At 39.1% G+C, this 25,573-nt stretch overlaps 1 protein-coding gene across 7 annotated transcripts in view; it reads left to right on the top strand.

Moving 5' to 3' along the window:
• Positions 1-25,573, top strand: part of LOC126873902 (venom dipeptidyl peptidase 4-like) — a 303,798-nt gene that overhangs the window by 22,256 nt on the left and 255,969 nt on the right. For 6 of the 7 annotated variants that reach the window (XM_050635247.1, XM_050635250.1, XM_050635249.1 and 3 more), the window contains exon 3: positions 18,241-18,460. In XM_050635247.1, the coding sequence (XP_050491204.1) occupies positions 18,241-18,460 (220 nt within the window). Of the gene's footprint in view, positions 1-3,055; positions 3,211-18,240; positions 18,461-25,573 lie in introns of those variants that run through there. The other variant, XM_050635244.1, reaches the window with a different exon arrangement.

Here is a 25,573-nt window from a genome sequence, read left to right as displayed (position 1 = left end):
TTTCGATGTTAATTCGTATTTCTAGCTTGTCGATAATGTTTGTATTAGATGTTGCATCGATTATCAGAAATTTCCTATACGTCACGCGTGTTCAATATTAAGAAGAAGAAGAAACCTCGTCATCGAAGAAGAAGAAGAAACCTTGGTCATTGGCGATGAGAATGCTCGTAAGATTATTATCTTACACGAGTTTCGTTTCTCCGTTTAAAGAGCGTTACGAAAGTTTCTGCAAACGTAAATGTATCGCGTGTGGAAGCTTAGAGATATCCGTCCCATCCAGGACAAGCTTTCGTTCCATATTGATCAGAATCAGTTTGACAGAAACTCTAAAAAATGGAGATTACACAACAACTCTGTCCCAAGAATTCTAGAAGCGACAATTCATATCAACCTGCAACGAACGAAACAAGTTAATCGTTGAGAACGTGCATTGTACGATGCGTACGTTACTTGGACTAAATACACGCTGTTTCGAAGGAACTACGCGCAGTTGAAGTTTTACTCGGAAAAACGTTTCTTGCGCACCGGCGTAATATACGTAATATCTCATTGAAGATTGTTTTTATTCCCGTTGGGGAAACGTTGCTCCTCGAACAGAAAATTACAACGCGGCTATTTATTACGTTTTTCCACTTTCTAATAGCGTTGGTCCATACATTTCCTTAATCTACGCACGAAATAAAAATTCCACTTATCGCGTGCGCGTCGCAGCTCATTTGGAGTGGCTACAATTTCCGCGCGATTTAACGTTTCATTATACATTTTAATTGCGCGTTTCACCGGCGTTTGCATCGCCGCCATTGTCACGTGCGTGGCCGATGCCTCGTGAAAACAGGACCTTCTATCGGCAGAAATGTAGCAACAATGGCAACCGCATGGACAAACGCACTCGCTGCGAAAATGGAACAATGATCCGTGAAACGTTGGGCCGGAACTGGTCTGTAACGTCCATTCTACCAGCTCTGGCACGATTTCGAGTCGCCGTGCTAAATTCATGGGGCGAAATCGACAAGATTCGACCAGAGCAGTTGCATGTTGCATATGGGATATCCAGGCGCGATGATTTTGGCGCCAAGAAATTTAACAAATACGCAGCGCGGTTTGCAGTATCTAAAAGTTGTAATAATGATTATTCGATATTATGATGAGCCTGTAATTAAGTACGTGATCTAATCGCAAATAATATTTTGCAAAATCAGCTTGCTCGTTCGTTACAGCTATTACACGTTCTTGCCCGTTGATTCTTGTTGAGCAGTGTTTGTTACTCCTTAAATATGGGCAATCCGAGAATCTCGTCATTTAAACCACACGACTAAATATTCTCTGTAGCAATTTAAAAAGTATGGTTCAAACCACATTGTAATTATAATTCTTCTATGTCAGAAAGTTATTATATCGCAGTGCTGTGTAATGTATTTCTACTACAAACTGCTATACTGGATGCTCTTTATTTTTTAGTGAAATCGAGATTTTAGTTTAATGAAAGTACATGAAAATCTAATCGCAAATAGTATTTTGCAAAATTAGCTTGCTCGTTCGTTACAGATATTACACGTTCTTGCCCGTTGATTCTTGTTGAGCAGTGTTTGTTACTCCTTAAATATGGGGAATCCGAGAATCTCGTCATTTAAACCACACGACTAAACATTCTCTGTAGCAATTTAAAAAATATGGTTCAAACCAACTGGTAATTATAATTCTTCTATGTCAGAAAGTTATTATATCGCTGTTATAATATTATATTGCTGTGTAATATATTTCAAGCTACAAACTGCTACACTGGATGCTCTTTATTTTTTTAATCAAATCCATTCGTAATTGCGACTTGGTTGAAAAATGGATTTCCGATCACGTTTATTCCGCGAAAATTTTAAAACCCCATTCTCAGTAAATATCAGCACCATATCCGGCGAAACAGTAGAGAGAATAAACGATTTCTGCATGTCACTTACGAAATGACGGAAAGATCGTTCCCGGCATTGGCGTTGTTTACTTCAATGTTACCGTGTGTGTCTAGATAGCACAGTAAGTACTCGAGATACTTAAACCGAGCCAGGGAGTAGAGAAAATACTAACAAACATTTGATAAACAGACTTTTACTCGCGTTGGAGCCTGCGATATCGAGTTTCAGGAAAAACCGCATACTATATGTCCTGAATCAATGCCGCGCTGTGAAACGCGAAAACGCGAAGACGCGTTGACATTGGTTTGCGAACGTGAGCAGCGAATTTTGATTTTGAATGAATCGAATGATTTTGTTGAATCGAAATCGAGATTTTTCTTCTCATTTAAATGTGGTTCAGTTAAATGTGCGTAAAAGGCACTGTGTGGCTCGAAATCTTCTTCTTCGATACCTTTGAATCTTTACGTACCTGAATTCGCACCAAGTACCTGAGTTCTTTAGTACTCGAACATCTATAAATCTGTCAGATATCCGAGTTACCAACGCTACTGCGACTCTCGAATTTCTAGATTTCTCTGTGATATTTCGCTCATTTCTTCAAATGTATTGTAACGCTAGAAAAATACAGTTGGGTAGAAAATGAGTACCGAGTACCTGGAATGTCGGACTCGAATTCTTTAGGTACCTAAATTCCTGTATTTAATCGCACCTCAAGGTATCTAAATTTTTGTGCAATTTTATTGTTATCTATCTAAATCGTCAAATATTAAATTCCAACGTATTTAAAATCTCAGATACCTGAGTTCTCATACCATGAATTCTTAGGGTTGAAATTTTTAATATCCCTAGGTATCTCTAAACAGAAATTTTCAATCAAAACTGTCACGCAACGTTTCGTTCTCTGCTGCAATTTCGTATAAAATTATTGCAAATGCAAGTAAAATCACGCGAGTAAATCGGCGAGACTAAACCAGCGCAGTTGCTCGTTGCACATGGTGAAACTTCTCCTTTCTACGGGATCTAAGCGCGACGATTTGCCGCGGCGAAGAAAACCGAGTACGGCCGAACTCTGTCGAACTGGCACTCGCGTGAGAAAGACTGAGAAGGAAGGAGTCGCGCGACGTACGGACGTGCGATCGTACGCGCGTGTTCGATTGCCAGATTTTTCCTTCCGAAGCAACCGATCTCCATCGATATCCATTCAGTGAATCCTATTTAAGTGATACGAGAGGGCTGTATCGAGTTGGATTAACCAGGGACACATCGAACCGCTTAGATGCCGTTTCCAGTTCGTTACCTCCGACACGTGAGCGTTCACTTTTTCTTACTTTCTACGAAAATGCCGCGTTATTCTTTAGCTGTCAGTCAAATACACCTTTTCTCGCCGATACGACGCTAATTCCGTGTTGTTCGATCGACTTAATGGAACGAGGTTATCTGCGTTCTTCTGCATGTACGAGCTAGTTATTTGCAAATTGGTCAACTCTCTACGAAACAGAAAGCAGAGAAAATTGATGACATTGTGCGAGACAAGCGTCAAAGTGTTTTGACGTTAAAATTAAAAAATCCTCAACAAGTGGAGATATCGCGTCTTAGCCTGTGAACGGCTCGTACGATGAACCGGAGACACGCGTTCCTCTGATTTTGTCAGACTTTTTACGAACGATTACAGAGAAAAGTAGGCATTTCCCTCGTTGCTCTATTAACGATTTCGAAAGTCAGGCATTTTTCATCAGGCCGCTATTTGGCCTGATTAAGCGAGCGTAATTTAAAACGATTTTCATCCAGATGCTCGTGTATATCAGTAAATGCGGGACGATTGTTTAATTCTAGGGAGGTTCCTGAGAATTTTATCGCGTCATTAGAATGGTAGTTGTACGCGTTATAATTTCGTGGAGAATTTCGCGATTGCTTTCGTATGCCAGGGAATTTCGTATCGCGTGGTCGTGGCGCACGCGCGGTCGCTTACTTTTTTCGCCAAATGAATCCGACAGCTATAAGCAACGAGACAGGAGAAATTACATATTGATATATCACAAGTAAACGATATACGTATTTCTGCTCGAAGCACATAAGTATAGTTCGTGTCTGTAAGTCGTTATTGGTTTTAGTTAGGTTTTTAATCCGTTAGGAATGTCGAAGTTACACGGACAAGTTAGTCGGGCGAAGTTGGTGTTGAAAATTCCTTTTTTCTTTTCTTTTTGTCTTTTAAGTTTACCGACGACGAATCACGAATAAAAGCAATTCGACGTTACGCGCAATGTCGATGAGAATTGTATAGCGTTGCAGGAATTATTGGACGAATCATTTGAGAAGGCAGTTGTGAGATGCGAAGCTGTAAACAGTAAAAAATCACTTTGATCTTGCTCGAACTTTGTTTGAGTACGAATACGTTTCGCCAAACGATTCGGATTGCTTTTGCATCTTTCTTTTTTCGTTTTTTTTTTTTTTTTTTTTTTTTTTTTTTTTTGAACGACGATCGTTATTGAGTATCGATTCGTCGTACTAAAACCCTTTACTCATTCCCAGCTGGCGCAAACATCCTGTATTTTCAATTTTCTATTTCGTTTCTCGTTACTGCTTATTAATATTTTATGATTTCTCGTTAATCGAGAAGCTCACGATAAATCGAGAACCTCGCTGAATTTTTCAATCTCGTAAACAACAATACATTTCATTAGTCAGAAGTTAAATTCGTAACGTGGCCTTTTTAGTCTCGTTATTGATTACAGTATCTTTATTTTCATCCGTACCGACAGTATTATTGACGATACCAAAGTATTATTTTGTTTACTTTCGGAGAAAGATCAACGTGGACAAGGATTACTTTCGTTACGAGTTGTTCAATTTTTAATAACACTAGAAAACGTGCTATCTCACGGATTGATCCGTTGTCATTTCCTTATTTCGTGTAAGAATCGCGTAATTTTATCCTGTAACAGCTACCACGAGCTTAAATTACTCTCTAACTACCGTCGTGCGCTTCAAGTGACGTCAAAAGCCGCAGGACAGAGCTATGTATATTCCGTGAAACACCGGCTTCAACCTCTTAGATTAATTAGGTAGCTTAATTTTTCATTTCACGTGAAATCTCGTCCAATTTGCGCGAGTTATTCGAAAGTTGAACGGACGAAGAGATAAAATCGCCGGAGGATTTAAAATCCTTTGAAATAATCGGCAGCTTAAGTTCTCCGCGTTATTCGGAATTTCATTTAGCTTGTTAGGATCATTTTCGACTAATATACCTGCGAAACTTTATATCCGCGATCCTTATCTGTCCACTGTTTATGCCTCCAATGATTAACGATCGATCCTTTCGTTTAATTAGAAACCTCGAAACTCTGGTAAACGCGTGTATAAAGCAATGTACAGAACCGTGTACGAGTATTTGAACGTTCAAAACTTTATATTATACCGCTTCGCGTTAAGTACCGTTGCTATCGATATCTACTAGCCGTATATGTTTGCCATTAATAACGTCAGAAGTGAAAATTGGATGGAAGAATTCCGCTCGAAATACATTTTACATTATTTGCAATGATACACACGTGTTCATCTTTGGTCGATTTGTAGTAACGGTATACGCGAATCTCATCAAAATATGCAAATTAACGACGAAAGAGTAATTACGAGCAACAGTAATCTCCTTTTTGGCAGCGATCAACCTGAGGCTAGAAACCTAAATTAAAAAACCTATCGATAATGTATTTTATTACTTGCTATATGTAACTTGCAACTTAAATATCACCGATTATATTAACACCGGAAGTTTCCGTCTTACATGAACTCGATAACATGAACTCGATATGTAAAAGCTCTCTATGGCAGGTGTTGGAACGCTTTCGTGGGCCACTGTACGTACACGTCCGGTTAATAAATAATTGCTTGATCAGCCAGTGCTTTTCATACCCTTGACACCGAATCCGATAAAACGATTACATGGAAACAAGCCGTAAACGCGAACGAGGGGGAAAATACATGTTACGTGAAACATTCGCATTCCTGCGAGACCGCGTTGCAAACTCAATTGATAATGACGCCACGGGATACGCGTCTCCGGATAGGCAACGGTTTTCACGCTGTTCGCAGTTCGATTTTCCGATTCTATGAGAAAAGAAAACATCGCGGAACCCTCGTGTGTCTCGTTTGCATGTAACACCGAAGCTTATCGAACGAAAAGTTGCAGCATTTCGTGCATCGTTTCCGTTTTGAAATTGGTTTGGTTTGCGAATCTACGCAATTACATATCGAGTTGCGTTGGTTTCGATAAATGCTGGGATATCGGTTTTTCGTGAAATTGCCGGTGCTCCGATTGTCCGAAATTAGAGTCGAACGAAGAAGCTGTACAGCTAATCATACGGAATAATGCGATGTACAAAGCGAATTATCGAAACCAAAATATGTAACGATGTTGTGGATCGAGTTCGGTTAATTACAGGCCGATATTTATGATAGGTACTTTGGCTGGCCAGATACATTTTCGAAAAACGGGTATTATATCTCGCGAGCACTGGTGGGATCAAGTTCAATATGTATTCATGAATCCAAAGTTATTTCCAATACGAAAGTTTCGCTTCGTGGAAGCCGTTTGATAGTCGTAAGAGATCATGTTGCGTTCTCCGTATTTAATTTATTTTACATAAGCAGATTCGAAAATGGGACCTGTAGAAAAATGGCATATAGGAAGTCCACTGTGCACTTTGACGTTTCCGAACGTGTTGTATATTATACACATTATGTATGATATACGTACGTTTCAATTTTCTTCGAGTTTGACGTTCGAAATAAAAAGCTGTGACACCGTGAAAATGAGAAATCACGTCGTTAACGATCCTTTCGTATGTTCCTCGAATTTAAGAAATTGTTCTACCATAGAAAATGATTCGAAGATTCCATGCAATGTTCGTAAACGTTGGACAACCACACAGCAACTCCTTCAATTTGTATTTTAACTAATTTTCGTTTCAATCGGAAGAGTAGCTGCTCTGAAAAAAATCTTTGTCGTAACGAGAAACCGTGCTAACAATTATCCTGCCGTATCTGTTCGAACTTGTGACATTTCCTATCGATAAAAAAGTACGATTCAATTAAGAGCGATTCAATGAACTGGAGTAACATTTAATCGCAAAGTGGAGTACTTTTATTGCACGATTATGCAACGACATTGGAAAACCAACGGGATATCATAGTTGCATCTGGAACCGGTCCCGTTTGTCAGGGTCGAATTTACGGATTAGGCAACACTTGCATGTGAAAGTCGTCAAGGTTGAGATGCGAACACTGCCTTTAGAACGACGACGATGCATCGAGCTACGGTACTGTTGCAATCTATTCTTCCATTGTTCCTCGATGCTATCTGTACAGGAAAGAAAAAGAAAAATGTAAAAGGAAGACCACGCTGATATTAGAAGCATGCAATTTCTGTCCCATTCGTGGCTCACACGTACCAGTCTCGTGAGTTAACTCACGCGGCTTAATGACACTTTAATCGACGACTGCACGTAGCGTGCTATTATTTCACTCACCTACGCTTCAACGTTTTAAAATACAATTTTGAACTTTGCATAGAACGATCGAACTGTATAACGAAACACCGTTCGCAGGTAGAAAGAACTTGACTTTCTAAGAAACTAAACTATCTCGCCTTTCCGGAGAAGCTGAACCCCGGGAAAAACATCTTTTTATCGACAACTAAAAAAAATAATAAAATAACACAAAAGCACGATTTCTCCGACATTTTCACAAGCAAGAGCACGGTACGCTGAAACTGAAGACCAGTTTTACCGAAAAACAAACGCGTTTATGACTCGGATACTCGACGACTCGTTAAAGTGCGATATTGTCTGCACGCGACGTCGGATGTGAAAGGGTTGTAAACAGACGCAAAAATCATTACGATACGGATTTCACCGGAATCCTATTTCTACGGATACCGTTACAAAGGTACGGCAAGTTGGTACGTGCAATTTCACCATTGAGACGCTGAGTTGAAAAGGTCAAACAGCATTGATACAGGAACGCACCTATCGTCGTGGAACTGGCGTACGAAGAACAGGTAAGTAGGTGCTTCGGTATTCAACATCGCGAAGAGAAAGGATGCAATTAAGTGCCTATGCCTATCTCCCAGTGAAAGCCAGCCAAGCGAACGAAGATGCGAAGAGATGTGCTCACCCTTCGGAGATTAATACCTCTTTCACACGGATGCGAACCAGGTCATTCAACCGGCAGCATTGTGGAAGTTCCCGGTGCAAATGTTCACGGTGCTCGATTAGTAATTGGTTTTGAATACGGTCCAGTCACGATAAATCGATCGTTTATTCCAACGGAAGTCTGTCGAAGTTTCTAAATTGACGCGCGTTCCGGCAAATACACGTTTCAACGAGTAAAAAAAGAAAAGAAAGTAATGAGGGAAAAAAAGAAGAAGGAGGAAGTCGATTTTGCTTTCAGGTAAAATAGGTTTCGTCGTTCGATCATCGCCGTAAGCGTTTCAATATGGAAAATATGCTATTACAAATTAATACATAATCCTGATATGATAATTATACACGAATATATCTTTTGGTATATTACACTGCTGTATTAATTACTCATTAAATACACATAATAACACGACCTCTACTCGCTATCGATGACTACGAATAATTAGGACGCTCTAGTCATCAGGCTGGATCCGCGATGAACGATTATTCGGTTCATTAAAAACACGCTAAGAATGATTTTGCATATTATTAAATTTTGTTGCTGCTACGGCGATCTTGCAAAGGTGATTCGATGCCAATCAGCCGCGACATTCTAAAGTTATAAAGTGAACATCAAACATGGTAAATGGTGGAATGCTACAGGTGAGAAACGTGACGAGTCAGTCTCTTGCGAAATGTGACAGCAATTACGAAATTCAATAGGTTTTTCACCAATGCTACGTCAAAATTATCTTTGATATTGATATCGGATTTGGATTTTCGTAATTTGATTTGGACCGTCTTCCTATCATATTTCGGATATAGCAATAACATTGATCGCATACGAGGATTAGTATTAATTGAATTAAACTAACGATCTAATAACATCTAAAATAACGATCAAATAACATCACTATTAGAATTGTGCGAATAATTTCCGCGTTTTTAACACGCTTTTCTGCGTCTAAACCACGCGACATTCTCAGTTTCTCAGAAAGTCAAGTTCTTTAGTTTCTGTATATATGTTTGTAGACACACGAGTTGTTTGGTAACCAAATTTTCGTACCTAAATTTACCGAGTACCTGAGTTTTCGATACCCGAGTTTCCAAGTACCCGAGATTTCCGGCAATTTCCCGAGTACCTGAATTTTGAACGCACCTGATAACCGAATTTTCAAGCAGGTAATTTATTTCTCAGTTACATTCTTAGACGAGTGAATTTTTCTCCAGGATTTTTATTAGGTCGTCCGAAAAGTTTCTTTCGTTTTATAAGGAAATAACGAATGCACAAAATTTTCCGTTTTATATTATTTTGTCGAATTACGTCCGATCCATTTCGTTCTATCAAACTAAAGATCACAACGTTCGACAAATTAGGTTTCATGTTTGTATAAAGATGCGTCGTTGTAAAAGACGCGTCTGTAAAAGAAAGACACTTTTCGGACAACCTAATAACTTTCGAAATCTTGAATTCTGGAGTATTTATTTAAAATCTCAGGTACGTGAGTTGATAGTAGTATAGTATAGCAATAGTGGGTTGCCGACTAAATTCATAAATGCTTGGTCAATACCGGTTTGCAGAATAATTCGTGCACAATTTTCCTGGAAATAAAATTCGCTAACGCGATGCGTTTTATTTACTTCCGGCCGATCACGCGATACGTTTCGAAACGCAAACTCTAGGAACCTTGGGAACAGTTAAAACTGTCCGAATTAAAAGAGACCGTCGTATTAAAACGCAGCTCGTTCCCGCTAATATTTTTATATAATTGGGAATATTTTAATGAAATTGATTTACGGCTAGAGTTTGCTGCTCCCGTTCGACCTACAACTTTCGTAGTTGCCAGAGTCCAATTAAAATTCTGTAATTACAGTAACTCGGGGTTCATTCATAATGATGTGCGCGTATCGCGCAGATCCGCTGCTTTACTTTCCCCCATCTAGCTCCTTGCACCGAGTATATACATACTTCTTTTGCTTTAATCAACCGCACAGGTATATATACGTATATAATGTTGTGTGTATGTGTACATATATATATATTGCTTTAAAGCCGAGATATTTTTCTCTCATCTTTTATGGACAACTATTGTTCGAACAGATATTTCTCGATTTATAAATCGCTGGGGCACAATGCGGCGTTTAAAATATATTTAGAGAGGAACGGTTATAACGCAGTCGGAATGAAAAGAAAAATAGCAAATCGATACGCGTTTACGTCTGCGAGGATTATATCACGCGTTGAATTAAGGCGCGTTACCATTTTTGCGAAACACATGGTGATATCTTTCACGACGTGTCCTACCAGAAACCTGCTCCCTTGTTAATTAGAACGGCGACAGAAATAATTCGCTTGTACGATTGTTCGTATAGTTCGTGGAAGAATTGGCCGTACAAACATTGTTAATTTCATTTGCAATGAAAAAAAAGCAATTGCGGACGATGATTTTGACGCGAAAGACCAAACGAAACAATTTTTCGCCGACTGTTGTGAATAGATTTATATTCTTGTTTATTTTAGATACATCGGAAAGTTTCGTCGTTGTATTTTATTTGAATATTTACAATTTGATGTTTGCATGTCGATAAATATTTGTTTCAATCGACAAAATCGCGAGGTATACATTCTGGCAACGCTACTACCGCGTACAATTCGGTTAATGGTATATTTTTAATGAAAAGATAATTTCAGAAACTTCGTAACGATAGATGTTTAGACGTTTAACAAAATGCTTGGCAAGAGAGAAAATTTCATATTGATTTGCGTAACGAGAATTATGTTCCGCAAATACTAAACGATACTTAGAACGAATAATAGTTTTACGTTAATGGATTACGACTGATAAATAGCAATCAATTTATAGATTTATTTATATAGCAATGAAATAGTAATTAATTCGTAGATCGATTGATAAACATTTCAGTTAAGGAAGTCGACTTTTCTTTATCGCAGCAAAAAGTAGACAAAACTTGCCGATCGGTTCAATAAATTTCTTCATAGATATTTCATAGAATCTCGTAAGAAGGTAATTGTACGGAAAAAAGTTATGTCTCTTTTCTTGCGTATTCGAATCCCGTTACCCTTTTATGCGACGTCCCGATAAATCTCGACGACCGGTGCTCGCGTAAATCAGAAAAAATGGTTAGAAGCACTTTAAAGGTGGCGACAGAAAGCATCCACCGGTTCTCGTATCGATCGTTAACCGGTCGAATTTCTTCCAGAATATCGTCTCATCAGTTTCGATAAATGAGATTTACTTTCGCACCTCTTTTCGCCTTGTGATTTTCAAGATCGTTTTATCCTCAACGAATCCAGTCCTTCTTTGCCATTTTTCCATAGAAATTCACTTCGCGCTTTCTTTCTTTATTTGATAGCCACTTTCAGATTCACGGACGCAAGATCTTTAGTATACATCCATAATATCTTTGTAAATGGAGACCTGTTAAAGTTACGATCGAATTTCATACAAAGGAACAGAAAATATAATACGTAAAACGGCAGGACTTTTTAGAAAAGTAGAACGCGGTAGTACGGTCTTTATGAATTAGGTACACGAAGGAAAATGAATCGTTTTAAAATGCTTCTACGGTAGGAACAAAGAATAACGTTACTTTTTTTAGGAGAAATTTGACACAATGAGGAATCGTAGACTTCGCGGTTACAGTTTTGTAAAAATCTATGAAGCACAGAACGTATTATTTGAACATGCTGTATATAGGAATATTGTAACAATTTTGTAATTTTATACGAGAAGATAAGAGCAAGGGTTTAATTAGGATAGCGAAGAACCATTGGCTTCGGGTAACTTACATATCCACGTCGGAATACTAAATCACGAAATTCCAACGAAATTGCATAATAAATGAAACGTTTCGAAAGATACGTCCAAAAAGATTCGAAAAAGAATCTCGCAGTATCAATAAAAAGATCATAGACTCTAATAGTATTAAAGCAGAAAACCGGTTGTCAGAGATATTACAGATAGATCACAGGTTCGGGATGAAACGAGTCGTTTTAGAAAACTGTTTCTATAAATATTTGAGGATCCTGCGACAAATGATATCGACGGAAAGCAGCGTGATGGTCAAAGTACGTAAATCCGGTGTAACACGAAGTGTAAAACAATCCGAGCGAAGTTTGCAAAAACCGCGAACATTCGATACCGTTCCCCTTTACGAGTGAAAAAGGCAACAGAGATAAAGTTGCCTTTAGAAAATAATTATTTTGTTCGGCGAGATTCTGTTTAATGAAAGGCCTTTTTCATCCATACGCGCTGCTAATGGGCTTCTTTGAGAATGGATGAGCCCGCGGGGAGAGGGAAATTTAATTTTGATAAAAGAGGCTTATAAGTACGGTGTTGAGGATCGTTTAACTTGCACCGTTAAAGACATACATTAGCCTGTTACTTCTCCAAGAATATAGAATCCAAAGGGCGTCGTAATAACACCAGCTGGATATTACCTCACGTTTCAACCATATATTTCTTATCGTTCTTCCGGAGTGGCTGCGAATCCTCAATTATGCTCGTAAAAGTTTTATACCTGTCCATATGCGCGGTGATCCATCCTGCTGCTACAAACGATCGTACTCGATGACAATTCCTCTGACAACAGACTACACTGACGCTAAAACGGAGTTTTTCGTCTTTCAATGTGACAATCGTGCCACGGAACACGATATCATCTAACATTTTTATAATCGGCGTGTTATTCTCTTCGCTCGATGTTGTTAATTTTCAGTATTTTCACTTTTCTAACATATTCGTTGGTTTCTTGCGAATATCTGCAAGTTGAGCACGGACGGAGGTCTCTTTGGAGACGTTGGTTCGATTAAATCGTTTTAATTTAAGGAATATCTTTCTTGAGAATTTTGGATCTTAATTGCCGAAATAATGGCATAGGAACGTTAAATTTACGCTTAGAATTTATATTAAAATAGTTACATATTTATTTGATAAATGATTTCGAAGATACTCATCGATACACTTGCACGCGTCTCACCTTCTTCCACACCGGACTGTTAACTGAACAGTTTACATTCCTTTGTTTTCGAGACGCCGCGCACACACATACTTCCTCGCGCAAGTATCACTACTACGCAGCTAACTCAGTCCAGCACATAAAATTATACATATGTCAATAATCTTGATATTATATGTGTGTTGTATTACTTAATTATATCTTTATTATATCTATGGATAAAAAGGATGTGCGAATAAAGAACGATATAACGCGATTTCGATTGTCTTTTACGTAGGTAGAATAAAATACGAATAGGAAGAGACTGCTGGACGGTACGGTAGGAAATTCTCCGAAAAATTGATCGACTGATCATTTGACATTTGTTTCAAGTGAATTATATCGGGAATATTCGCGACTAGATTCGATATTATACTAGAAACCCATACACGTGTAGAATTGAAATTTGTTGAAAAAGTAATTGGGTCATGTCATACTATGTCGCTGAGATTCATAGATCATGTTACGTTTTACCCAAGTTAATCACTTCAATAATATACAGCGGTTGAACGAAATAAAACATTTTACCGAACCGTAGAGCTAACATTTTTCATCTAAAAGCTAGGTTCCACGAACGTGGCACTTTATATCATTGCTCTCTGTACGAGTGGGTTATAGGTTCTTTGACAAATTAATGTGCAGGAAGAATATTGTGGCGGATGGAAGATTGAGCCACAAAGAACTTCCCTCGTCTCTATTGTGTCGAATAGGAAATTTTCTGCTTTGTTCTTTTCTACAAAAATTAGGTTTTCTCTGATTCAAGGAATTTTAATGGAATTTACCCGTAATGAAATAGTCGGCGAATAGTACGTGAAAGGGTGAAGGCTATTCTCAAAGGCGGAACGAGAAGTGCTGATTTTTTTTTTCTTTCAGAATACCCTGGGAAATAGGGAATTTAAAAACAATTTTCATGTTTTAAATTGCATATTATCGAACGTAGATTCAAGTCGTTCTGAAGCCTTAACAAATTTTGTTCAAATAATAATTCTTAGCAATTTCTTTTACCGAGTAATCCATTCGCGCGGAAATTTGTGTATGCGAGCTACGAACGAAAATAGGAAATACGTGTTTTTCGCATTTTTTTCATCCAATAACGAAACTTCGATGAAAATAGTAATCGTAACGTCCGATAAAAATATGCGTCTTTATTTCTAAAATAAATAACGATACTTATACGGGAGAAACAGATGTAAATTATCAGGTAACGACTTTTGGATGAAGCTGTACGTGGCTGTGAGATTTCTGAAGATCCCACCGTTTTATTATACTCTTTATTACACGAGCTTCGCAGCACGATTTCATTTTCCTTCGCTACCCGTAAATTCTCCAACGATCCTTCGACCGCTTAAAAAATACTATAATCCCCACGAGGGGATAATCCGTGTGATTTATCGTGGCGGATAAATTTTTTTATTGATCACGACAAGTGCAAGAATGCCGAGAACTAAATGACCTACTGTAAGACGAGTTGGAATATTCGCGATGGGAAAATTCTAAGAGCAAGGTATCCCATTTGTCACTTATCTAGCTCTAAGCAAATCATTCAGAAATATGGAAAGTTCAGTGCACGAATATTCCGAAGATGAGATTTATCAATTCCAGTTCATCGATGTAAGGCCAGTCTTATCAATAGCACAAGCGTTCGTACTTTGATGTCTGCGAAAGAGACGACAAATTTTTTAAAAAGGATTCCGTACAAAGCTTAAGATCAGTTCTATGAAAACTTTATTCTTTAGTCACTTAGTAACTCGTTAAAGTATATGTACGAGTATAATACGTATAAATAACGCTGGAGTCCTGTTTCGTCGAGTAGAGTTTCTTCGAGAATCAAGTTGACCTACTATGCTTATCCGTCTCTGCCGAATGAATTATTCAGAAATGTGGAAAACCCGGTACGTATGTAAATATTTTGAAAATCTGCAGATTTAAGACCAGTTTTGTCGACGCTTAATAACACCAGCCTTTCTTCGACGTCTGTTTCTGAAAAATTTCTGAAAAGAACAATCCCCTACAAAACTTAAGACCAGTCTTTGCCAAAGAACAAACTTCATTCACTGAACTCTTAACAACTCGTTAAAGTATACGTATAAGTACGCGAACGTTGAAATTGCGCCTCCAAGGTTCGAAGAATTAAGCGTATCACATAGACACACGTAGGCTAGCGGAAATACTCGCGATGGGGAATTCTAAACGCAAAGAATCCCTCTGTCACTTATCCACTTCTGTTCAACCGTTTCTACTATTTCTCTCACGAAACTCTCGGATATCTAGATTTATCGTGGTAGCGTTAGGAATACTCAGGTGAAAGGTGCCACCCTCTCACGGTGGTTTACTTGCGAACAACCAGTCATCCGGACGATTATTCGAATAAATCTATGTACAAACGAGGATCAGAAATTCCTCTATATTACAGACAAGATAGGAATATAATTATCCTTCGTGCAGATAAAATTCCATTTAGGCGATTTTATTTGAATTACAATCTCTTTAGCGACCAATTTAAAATTGAATTAGTTTAATGGCTTGCTACGTGCGAACGAATTTATCAAAGTTTCGAAAGGATCGTTATTTTCTATTTTAATCCGACAACAATGTACTATGCAAATAGACATTCGTTTGTTTAAATGAACTATTCAAAGGATTGATTTCACGCATTCACGAATATTTATTGTATATTGCATGGGCGTATTGTATTGTATAGTATATTGTGTATGTTTTCGTATTTATAGAAGCAGTTGCTTCCTTTCGCTGCCTATCTTGTGTTTCGCACCGTATCGCATTAAAAACGTAAGATATGGTATTAGACTGGCGAAAAGATATATTGTTATTTATTTGTGATGTACGCCTCCGTGATTACATCCCCATTCGCAAATATCTTATCTCACATGCTAACGTAAGTAACACGAAACTTATCTTCCTATGCTTATAATCTCGCTAAGTTGGAATTAAAACTAAAAGTAAACTCAGCATGGTGCTCAGCCTCGAGTCAATTTGAACTTAAATATATCAAACACGAATGTATATTAAATCTGCTCTTTTTGCTACGTAATATTCTAACGTATCCTCGTGGCACGCGTCTTTGACATTGTTCGAAACGAATCCCATAGTTTCCAATTAATTAGTACGTACCCGAAGCTACTACGATCAGACGATTAAATAATCGAATAATTAAGACTGTGATCCATCTGTAAGCCTTCGTTCTCAGCCTCCTTTACTGTTTTTCTTTTCTTCCCTTTCCTTCTCCTGCTGCCAATTTCTCCGCTGTATTAAAAGCATTTATTATTACACAGCCAAGAAGGAATTGCATTAAAAAGACAACCGCGTGCGTTCTCGATTTGTCATATAAAAATTGCACGCTAGGGCTCAAACGATGATTATTCCAGGCGAATCCTCTCGTCCGTTCTTAGAATTACCCGTTGCATTCAAAGTTGATCGCGCGTGCCGCAACCCTTAGGCCATCCTCACACAAAATCAAACGGATGAATGGAATGGAACGATCGCGGTTCACCGCACGAGTGTCGATCGATCCTGTCGCGAATGGAATGGCAGTGGGGTCGGTGCAACCGTCGTAGAAATCGAAACGTTGGTCGCTTCGCGGAGTTTCCGCTTTTGCTTGCGGATGTGGCTCGGTCGGGGAAGAAGTTGACCGGTTGTTCGTTTTGCTTTTCGCGTTAGAGGTTCTTCACCTCTGTCTGTTCTGCGAGTTTTCCTCGTTGCGAGTAAAATAACAGAGGAAACGATTTTACTATTTTTTATTTATACAGAAAAATCGTCTCGGTGGATTTTCAAAAATTGGCACTGTTTTCGGGTAATGACAAGATTACGAACAATTGTTACTATTTGTTTAATTTCGGCCTGCGAATGGATTTCGCTTGCAATTCTTCTCATTCGTCTTAGAAAAGAAATAAAATTATATATAGCTGTTTATTTTCGTCTGAATTAATTCTAATTGTCTACGTAATAATACGTTTATTATTGTGGCTCTTTAAAAGTCGATAGTATTCATATACGATGCAAAGAATAAAAACGTGATTGTAATCGTGTAAATTTGCCTCGTGTGAACGTGGCTTAACGTAGCTTTCATCTTGCCCTGAAATGCTTTCCATGGTCGAGGAAATGCACGAATGAATTTCTCATCAGGGAAGTTAAACGTCGCGCTGAAAAGATTCCAAAGGTAAACACGAAAGAATACGAAGAATTGTTACCAGTTCAAATGGATTTTTTTCCCAGGTCAGGATAGAAGAAAAAAGGTGACACGTTTGTATCAGCGATAAGTAGCGAAACGATTTCATGCTTTCTTAGAAATAAGAAACTCAACGTTTAGAAATATATTACGAAAGCGTTCGATCGGTCGCCATTTACCCTGTTAATCTTCCATAGTTGTATCTTTATCTCTATTTGACTGCGATTGATCATCCAACCAATAATTTCCCATTCTGATCGAAGAATTTTGTCGTTACTATAGCGAGAAGTATCATCAGTTGATTCAATCGATCGATCAAATATATTCCCCCTTTCCTCGCACTTTTGCAAATTTTTCATAGTAAACTACATATAGCGATTTACTTTTGTCAGGCCATGTTAATTATAATTAGACTGCGGACTTTCGTACGTTTGCAGGAAATTTGAAAATGCCAAATTGCACAGAATGCGTGCAATACGTTCAAAGAAATGTTCTACAATACAAACAAATTTTCTACAATACTCTGTAATATTTAAATAAAACGATTTCCTACCTAGAAAAATATAACTTTGCGTAAAAACCCGCAAATTTAATTGTAATCGTCCGTATCGATGACATCTAATTAACAATTAACCTTTCTTCTGCCATGTACGAGGAAAGGTCTGCGCTCTACCTGTCTCCGACATCGGTATAACGTGTCAAATAATTAGACGATTAATACGACGAATTCTTCGATCCGCAAACTAACAAACCACAAAACCGTAAACGATGAAGCATCTTTAATCCTCGTCGTAAACCTCGCAACACCACTTGCTCTCCTTAACATTTTGCTGTCTTTAACATCTGTCGGCTTCCTAACTTTCCCAGCCAAGACAAAACGCAGAGTAAAGAACACGTGCACTTCTTTGCGAGCGAAGTGGACCAGGTATAACACCAGTGTTGGTAATTGTTCCAGGACCTGATGACGAAGAACAAGCAGCGGAATTGGCGACGATTGCTGGCCGCTTGCTTGGTCGGCGTGGTCGTGCTCGGCTTAGTCGTCGCGGCGACGATTCTTCTAACCGGAAGCCCGGATTCCTCCGGCTCGAGTACGCCAGCCGCACCTGGTATTTCTCTTGAAGAATGGCTGGCGGGCTCGTTATCTCCGAAGAGCTTCAACGGCACGTGGATCAGTGGTAAATATCTTATATTTCTTCCACGGCCCGTGAAATACTACTCGTTCTCTGGACCGTTTGGCGAAAAATTGCGAGTAGACCGCGCGCGACGCTTGATTTCGCCAGATGCGGATTATTTCTTCCACAATAAAAATATCTCATATCGCTGCATTATGGAAAATCAGCTTTTCTGAAGAACAGACACATAGCTCTTGTTGGACCAAGATTGCATCTTCTTCAGTTTTAGCAAAGGATATTTCCTTTTGTTGACGAGCATTAACGTTACCGTGCGTTAGACTTTAGGTTTTCGGTTTACATCTTAGGCGTTCTATGGAAGATTAGCCTTTTAGGAGAACATTTTTGTGACTTTCCGGACCAAGATAGCATTATTTTCAGTTTCACTAAAGCATATTTCTTCTGGCTGATGAGGATTACTGTTACTACGCATTGGATGTTGCGTTTTCAGCTTATAAGTTAGAAGATTAGCTTTTCCGAAGAGAATTCTTTTGGATTTTTCGACCAAGATCGCATTTTTTCAGTTTCAGTAAATGGAAATGAAGATTGCTAAAACTATGCATTCGATCTTGGGTTATTAATCCGTATGTTATGTGCTGCATGGAAGATTAGGTTTATGAGAGAGGTAGAATTCCCGTGGTTTTCTGCACGAGAATTGGACGCTTCTCAGTTTCAACAAAAAATGCTTTACTATGCTTTAGATTTTGGATTTTCAATCTGTCTTTGTCGTTATCTTTAGTGGAGACTTTTGTGAAAGATAATTTTCTAGAGATATAATCAAATTTCTGTCACGTTATTTGCATCTTTGAGAGTACGAGTTTATATAAACAGGCGCAATTCCTCTGCGATTGTTAGTTGATCGCACTTCTTGGATCTCAGCCAGCGTAAGAAAGCCGTTTTGCTGGGGAGATGAATTATAATGAGGTGCCTAAAGCATAAAGTGACCTTTACTTTCGAAATCAAGTGAAAAGTGACTGGTCAGTTTATCGTAATAGGAATTCTAAGTATAATCGATCATAGCGTATAGCCTTGTCAAAGTCAGTCTCCACTGTTGAAAATAAAACTTCAAAATGTCATCTCAGTTTCGTTTCAATTTCATTTTGAAATCTCCTTCTGATGAAATTTTATTATCTAGTATTTTAGATCGGAGTTTCGATCAAATTTCCTACTAGATGAATAAAATCACATAGACAAATAAAGAAGTAAAATAGAAGGAGGGAATAGAGAATGCAGACCTTCAGGAAGCGATGGAACGCTTGGAAGTTGGGATATAGTGACTCAATCGAGGTTGCTGCCAATAGTGTCCTCTATAGATGCGAAGTACTCGTCCAGAAGCTTGACGTCGTATAGGGATACGACACTATTTCGTACTTGGTACTAACCTAAAATATCTATGAGTCATTTAGTGACCCTGGTGATACTTCTTGGGGCGTAGTTATAGTACTTCTGTATAACGTTTTCCCCAGTTTTATTCTTACATCAGAATGTCTGGTGTCTAAATGAACTAATCGACCATTATTATAAAAAAGTATTAAAAATTCAAAAGCATACCCTCTCAAACGCAAAATTTACCAGTAAAGGAGCTAGCTGCCAGTTACCCCCCCCCCCCCCCCATTGTAATTGTAGTATGCTCTTAAATAACAGAGGGAATAGTACACAATCCCTTTTTTTGAAAAAAACGCAGTTAAATTTTCTCCATAAATTTAAATTATTGTATCTGTAGATACACTACCTTGCTGCGCACATTTCACGAGGATCATACAGCACTCAGCTAATTTATCACTCATTTCATGATAAATTGATGCGGTTCTTAATTATTTCTTGGAGTTCGTTGACACTTCAACTTTAACTTTTCATCCTCGCCACAACCTTCCGTCGTACTGCCTACACGACACAAGGACACGAGCAGAATATTTCTTATTATTACGCGGTACTATCAGACTGCTATGGAATCCTCTTGCTTATTTTTGATCGAAGTCTCTGTTAAAAAAAAAAAAAAAAAACAATTTCGATAAAATTAGAAAGAAAGAAATAGGAAGAAAAGAAGGACGTTAATTATCGTCATTGGTTCTGTTGATCTTATCCGATTCACGCAGAAGTAAGCCAATCTTTATCAACTGAAATTTAAATCCGTCTTTAAGTTCTAATGTACATTCCTCCCATTCCCTTCGTTTCGTATGATAAAAGCAACACGAAATTTATATCAAACGATCTACGTTTAAATTAATTGCATCGATATTGTTAAAGGTTTATCAATTATCTCTACAGAAATCAGAGATAATTTCTTCGATAGACACGACCCAATTTGAAAAAAGCGAGTTGAAAAACTCTCGTAGGAAACACTGCAAGTGTCAAGAAACAAGTTCTTGAGGAGGGGAAGAAAACTTACGCATTAATGCAGTCGAAATTCTTGGAAAAGAAAAGTGTACTGTAAGAAGTGCTAAATGTGTCATTTTTTAATCACAAAGGAAATTCAGTGTCCCATTCGTTTGGATACCTGGCATCCGTCTAAATAGACAAAAGCCAAGAAACGATTAACCAACGTTTCTATCGGCGTTTGTATCTTCCTCCGCAGAAGCGACGTTGTCCATCCTCCAGCGTTATTAATCAAATGATTAAGTTAACAGCTAACTCTTCTTTTTTTCTGCATGTGGAGAAATCGTCATGGACACTCCGCTGTTGCTAATAATCGGGTAACAGCAGAGTAGTGTCGGACTCCTACCGACTAAAACTCCACGTAGGATGACCATCCTACGTGTATGACAGGAGTGCTCCAGGAACCTCTCGTGAATTATCTTCTGTTGCATCCCCTTCCCGCGTCCTCTTGTCCGAGCTAGTCCTAATAATTCTCTGACTGTTAAATTTGGCGTTAGGGGGTGGGCCATTGCCCCTAGGAGCCTAGCGCTATCGCCCCTTTCAGTAGTGGTCCGTTGGGACGGCGATGAAGCGGCTCTAGGCCGCCTGACTGCCATCCGTCTCCATCGTCTTATCCTACAAGGGTGAGAGTTTTTCTTACTCTCCCTTTCTGTTCGCTCCTTCGCGAGCATAACTCGCTCGCGAAAGAGGCGGACGGCCTCGTATTCCTGTGACCCTCTCGACATCGCTTCTACATTCGCCGAGGGGGTCAGTCTTTCTCCTATGACGTGCCGCAGGGTGTAGCGGGGCAGCTCCCACGCCGGACAGAGCTCCAGCGTCTACTGCGCCGTGTCCCTGCCCTCTCGGCAGTGAAGTTAACAGCTAACTAGCTGTTCCTGACGAGTATACTCGTCACGAAGAAATGCTACTATTTCGTGTTACGACGAGCATATCCGTCGCGCGTACAAAGTGGTTACAATTTATTGTTTAAATAGCAGTTTAGTCAGTGCGGTAAATCGCAATAAATCGTAAGAAAATTGAAAAACAAAACAGTCGTTTCATTGCATCTTTGTTCTGAAGCGGTGTAGGGTTGATTTAAGCAAAGAAATACTCGTCGGTGTTCGGCAATAAATTTATTCAACGATCTTTGCCTTCAACTCGTTTCGCACAATTCTCGGTTACCGTTGACTTCTCTCTTCGCTGTTAAAACGCCAATGCTTCTTTTGTCCCATTTGTTTCATTTGTCGCCCCCAACGGCCACAAATATTTCGCGTTCGACGAGTATACTCGTCGTCGCTTACTTTCTGCGATTCCACGCTTTTCAAAGTGGTCGCAAAGTGGTAGCTAACTGGTTTGAGGTGTTATTCGTCGTAGTGCGTTAAATAACCCCTTAAGCTACGATTTACGAATTTTGGGCCGAAAACGTAAACAAGCTATTATATATTATATATTATATTTGGCCCGATCATCGAACTACGCCCGTAATATTTACTTTTGGTCCGATCATTTACTACGGACTATGCCCGTAATATTTACGTTTGATCCGATCATTTACTACGAGGTATGCCCGTAATATTTACGTTTGATCCGATGATTTACTACGGACTATGCCCGTAATATTTATGCTTGGATTCTTTTTTTTTTTTCGCGCCCCCCGATATTCCCACTATCCACGCGTTTGTTAGGCAACCGCGAACGTTGCCACGCACGTCTTCTTCTCTAATATTCTGCGGAAGGATCATTAAGATATTGATGGTTTATTTGCCACAAGTTAATAATCTACCAAGCAATTAAATCCCATTCGAATTCTATATCACGGTATTCCCGTCGCTACGTGGAATATTGCCCATAAAAGATCCAAGTTTCTCGATTTTGGCAGCCACGGTATTTTCTACGAGCGCTGTTCGATCGATCGACCCTGCTCTCGAATCCCTATGTATTCACGCGTACATTCAAACAAGTACGCGTTAATTCCCTGACGCTAATTAATTCTACTTGGAATACTATTGGCTTGGTAACTAAGTGATTGGGGATTTTTTTCATCGGGTGGTATTGGCAGAAGCCGCAATCACTTAGTTGCCAACCCAATATATCCGATTTCCACTGCTCCGCAGTGTGAAATTTCTAACGATGTAACAACGGAGACATCGGTTGGCGAGAGACGGCCGGCCGGAGATTCACCGGTCGAAATCTCGATTAATCGGCGAAATCTTTATTGCGGTTGTCGGACGCAGCAGTTTGCAATAGGGGGAATTTGACGTAGGTAGTAATTAGCAAGCGAGGGATCATGGATCTGGCGAGAGAGTCGTCCCTTGCTGCGAGAGGCTCAGGCTATTGCCGCAAATTGAGGGTTTCGATGCCGGTTGTATCTAGCGTGCGCGTCCTGTGTACCGGATGGCACGACGTTAATTTCCCTCTGCTTATACGAGCCTATCGATTTGCGCCATTACGTATGGCAAACATCATTTTCAACAATCACTGAATTACCGCCTTGATGAGCGGCTGGTCACGTAGGGGAATTAATCACGGCGCTATCTTTTTTTCCTTCGACCACCCGTCGCTCGCGAACCCGAAAATCTCAGCGGAGAATCCGCGACAAAAAACAACGAACCCTCGTCCGTGATTGTCGTGCCGTAGTTTTCCGTTTTTCGCGTTTGTTTTTCTTAATCCCTTGATACAGGCCGTATCCTGCGTACAGTCGCTTGCTTTTCTAATAAATTGATGGCGTTTCTAAAACGAAAGTAAGATGGAAACGAGGGATTTTTACAGGCGAAGATAACGAAAACTGAATTTAAGTAACGTTTCACTTAGTTTCGTTGAAATAAGAAAAAGATATTGTACGTATTTATTATACTATATTTTATTATTAGTATTGTACTGTATTCACTGTACTAATGGATATAGTGTAACGAACCTAACGGAATAAATGAAACTTTTGCGTATAGTTTAGAGTTTCGTTCGTAATTAGTAGAATTTTGTATTATCGCACGAGAAAAATTTGGCGAGGATGGGTTTTGTTGCGAGACGTTCGATCGGTCGTCGTAGAAGCGGATCGATGATGGAGATTTTTTGATGATAAAGGAACGGAACGAGTTTGCAGGTATTGTTCTCGAAGAATGAAATAAACGGGTCAGTGGTTCATCGATGGAAAAGAAATGAAAACTCTGTTGCACCCGCGCGGTGACTGGCACCTTTCAACGGAAACGATGTTTTCTTTTGGCCAACCATCGCATTGTCTCGTTCGATGTTTCACGGAAAAACGAAATCGAGTTTCTAGCAACTCTGAGATATAGCGAACGAAGGGAATATCGAAAGATACGAGTTTGTATATTTTTACAGATTTTTACACCCTTTTGCAAGATATTCGTCGAAAGGACAGCGATGATACGTTGAAAAGAGGCGAGAAGGATGAATAAAAGTAGAAAAATATACGAAATATCGAATGTGAAGTACTCGTGATATTCGATCGATAAAGTTTACTTATCTATGCGATTGACTGTGTTCGTGAAAATGTGAATTTCCGTGAATATTCGTAGTCCACTTATACTCAACCAACGGACAATAAGTATAATATTAGAGCGAAGATAATGGGTTGAAGAAACGATGGGAGGAAAACGAGGAAGGAAAATAGTCTTAGAAAAAGCATGTTTCAGAACTACGAGAAGATCGACGACTCTCGTGAACGAAATGAGCGTAATAAATAATAGTAGGTATTAACGCTTCGAATGATAACATCTCTAAAATATATTTCACTGAATAAAAGAGACACAGAAAGAAGCTAAATGGTCCCTTATCTACGTTTAAGAGAAAACTGATATAATCGATATAAATTTCTAATATCGTAACTATAGAAGTTTTTGGTTAATGGAAGATCTAATTAACAACTTAAGGATAATTAGAAAATGACGATCTTTTTGTTACAACTTCTCGTAATAAATTAAACGTTTCAGAAAAATATCGATATCTTGCATTTCACAATGCACATTCGAACCTGCCGATATTTTCCAATTTTCAATATTTTTCAATTTTAATCTTCCAATTCGGAGAAGTACAAAAATCGTTATTTGCTTACTCTTCAAATCTTTCTGTTAAAGCTTCTCGCGACAGGACGATTATGTCAAACCTTGCAACATTTTGGCAATTTGCACTGTTCAGCCTGAGACATGGAAGACAAAAAAACGTAAAGGGATCGCCACTTTCTTAACCTCTGAATGTTTCCAGCAGGGTAATCGATGATCTCGATTTATTTTCGGATTAGCGATCTCCTTTGTTTCCGCCGTCCGCAAACGGAGAAGCTTTTGGCCAAGTTTGACGCCGCGCCGTTCCTAGACGCTGTTCGAACCATTGTTCCGTACGTTCTCGTGGAAACTTCACTTTCATTGCCCTCCGCTAGACGTGGCTCGTTCCCCGGCACAAAGATTCCATTCGGTGAATTAATTTCAGCCCGGGCTCTGTGTTACCAACTTAGATGTTTTCCCTTTGAATGTGGACGACTGTGCCGCCGAGGCACATCAATTTTCGAGCATTTCACGTTGAAAAACCAGAAGTGCACGCTTCAACGCTTCCTCTTCCAACAAGAACCGCTTTGTGAAACGTTGAATCGCCAAAGGGTGTGGAAAAAGCGAGGGGAAGTAAGAACAGCACTAATTGAGCTGTTCACGAGAGTTGAAAGTAGTTTTAACTAGACGGTGAATATTTATAGAAATTTATATTTTTACCAACACAAACGAGCAGCTAGCTTACGTGAACATTCGTTTTGTCCAC

The sequence above is a fragment of the Bombus huntii genome, chromosome 15, assembly GCF_024542735.1.
Source record: "Bombus huntii isolate Logan2020A chromosome 15, iyBomHunt1.1, whole genome shotgun sequence".
Taxonomy (NCBI): Eukaryota; Metazoa; Arthropoda; class Insecta; order Hymenoptera; family Apidae; genus Bombus; species Bombus huntii.
Note: the sequence above shows the minus strand (reverse complement) of the source record. Positions and strands in the feature narration are given on the sequence as shown.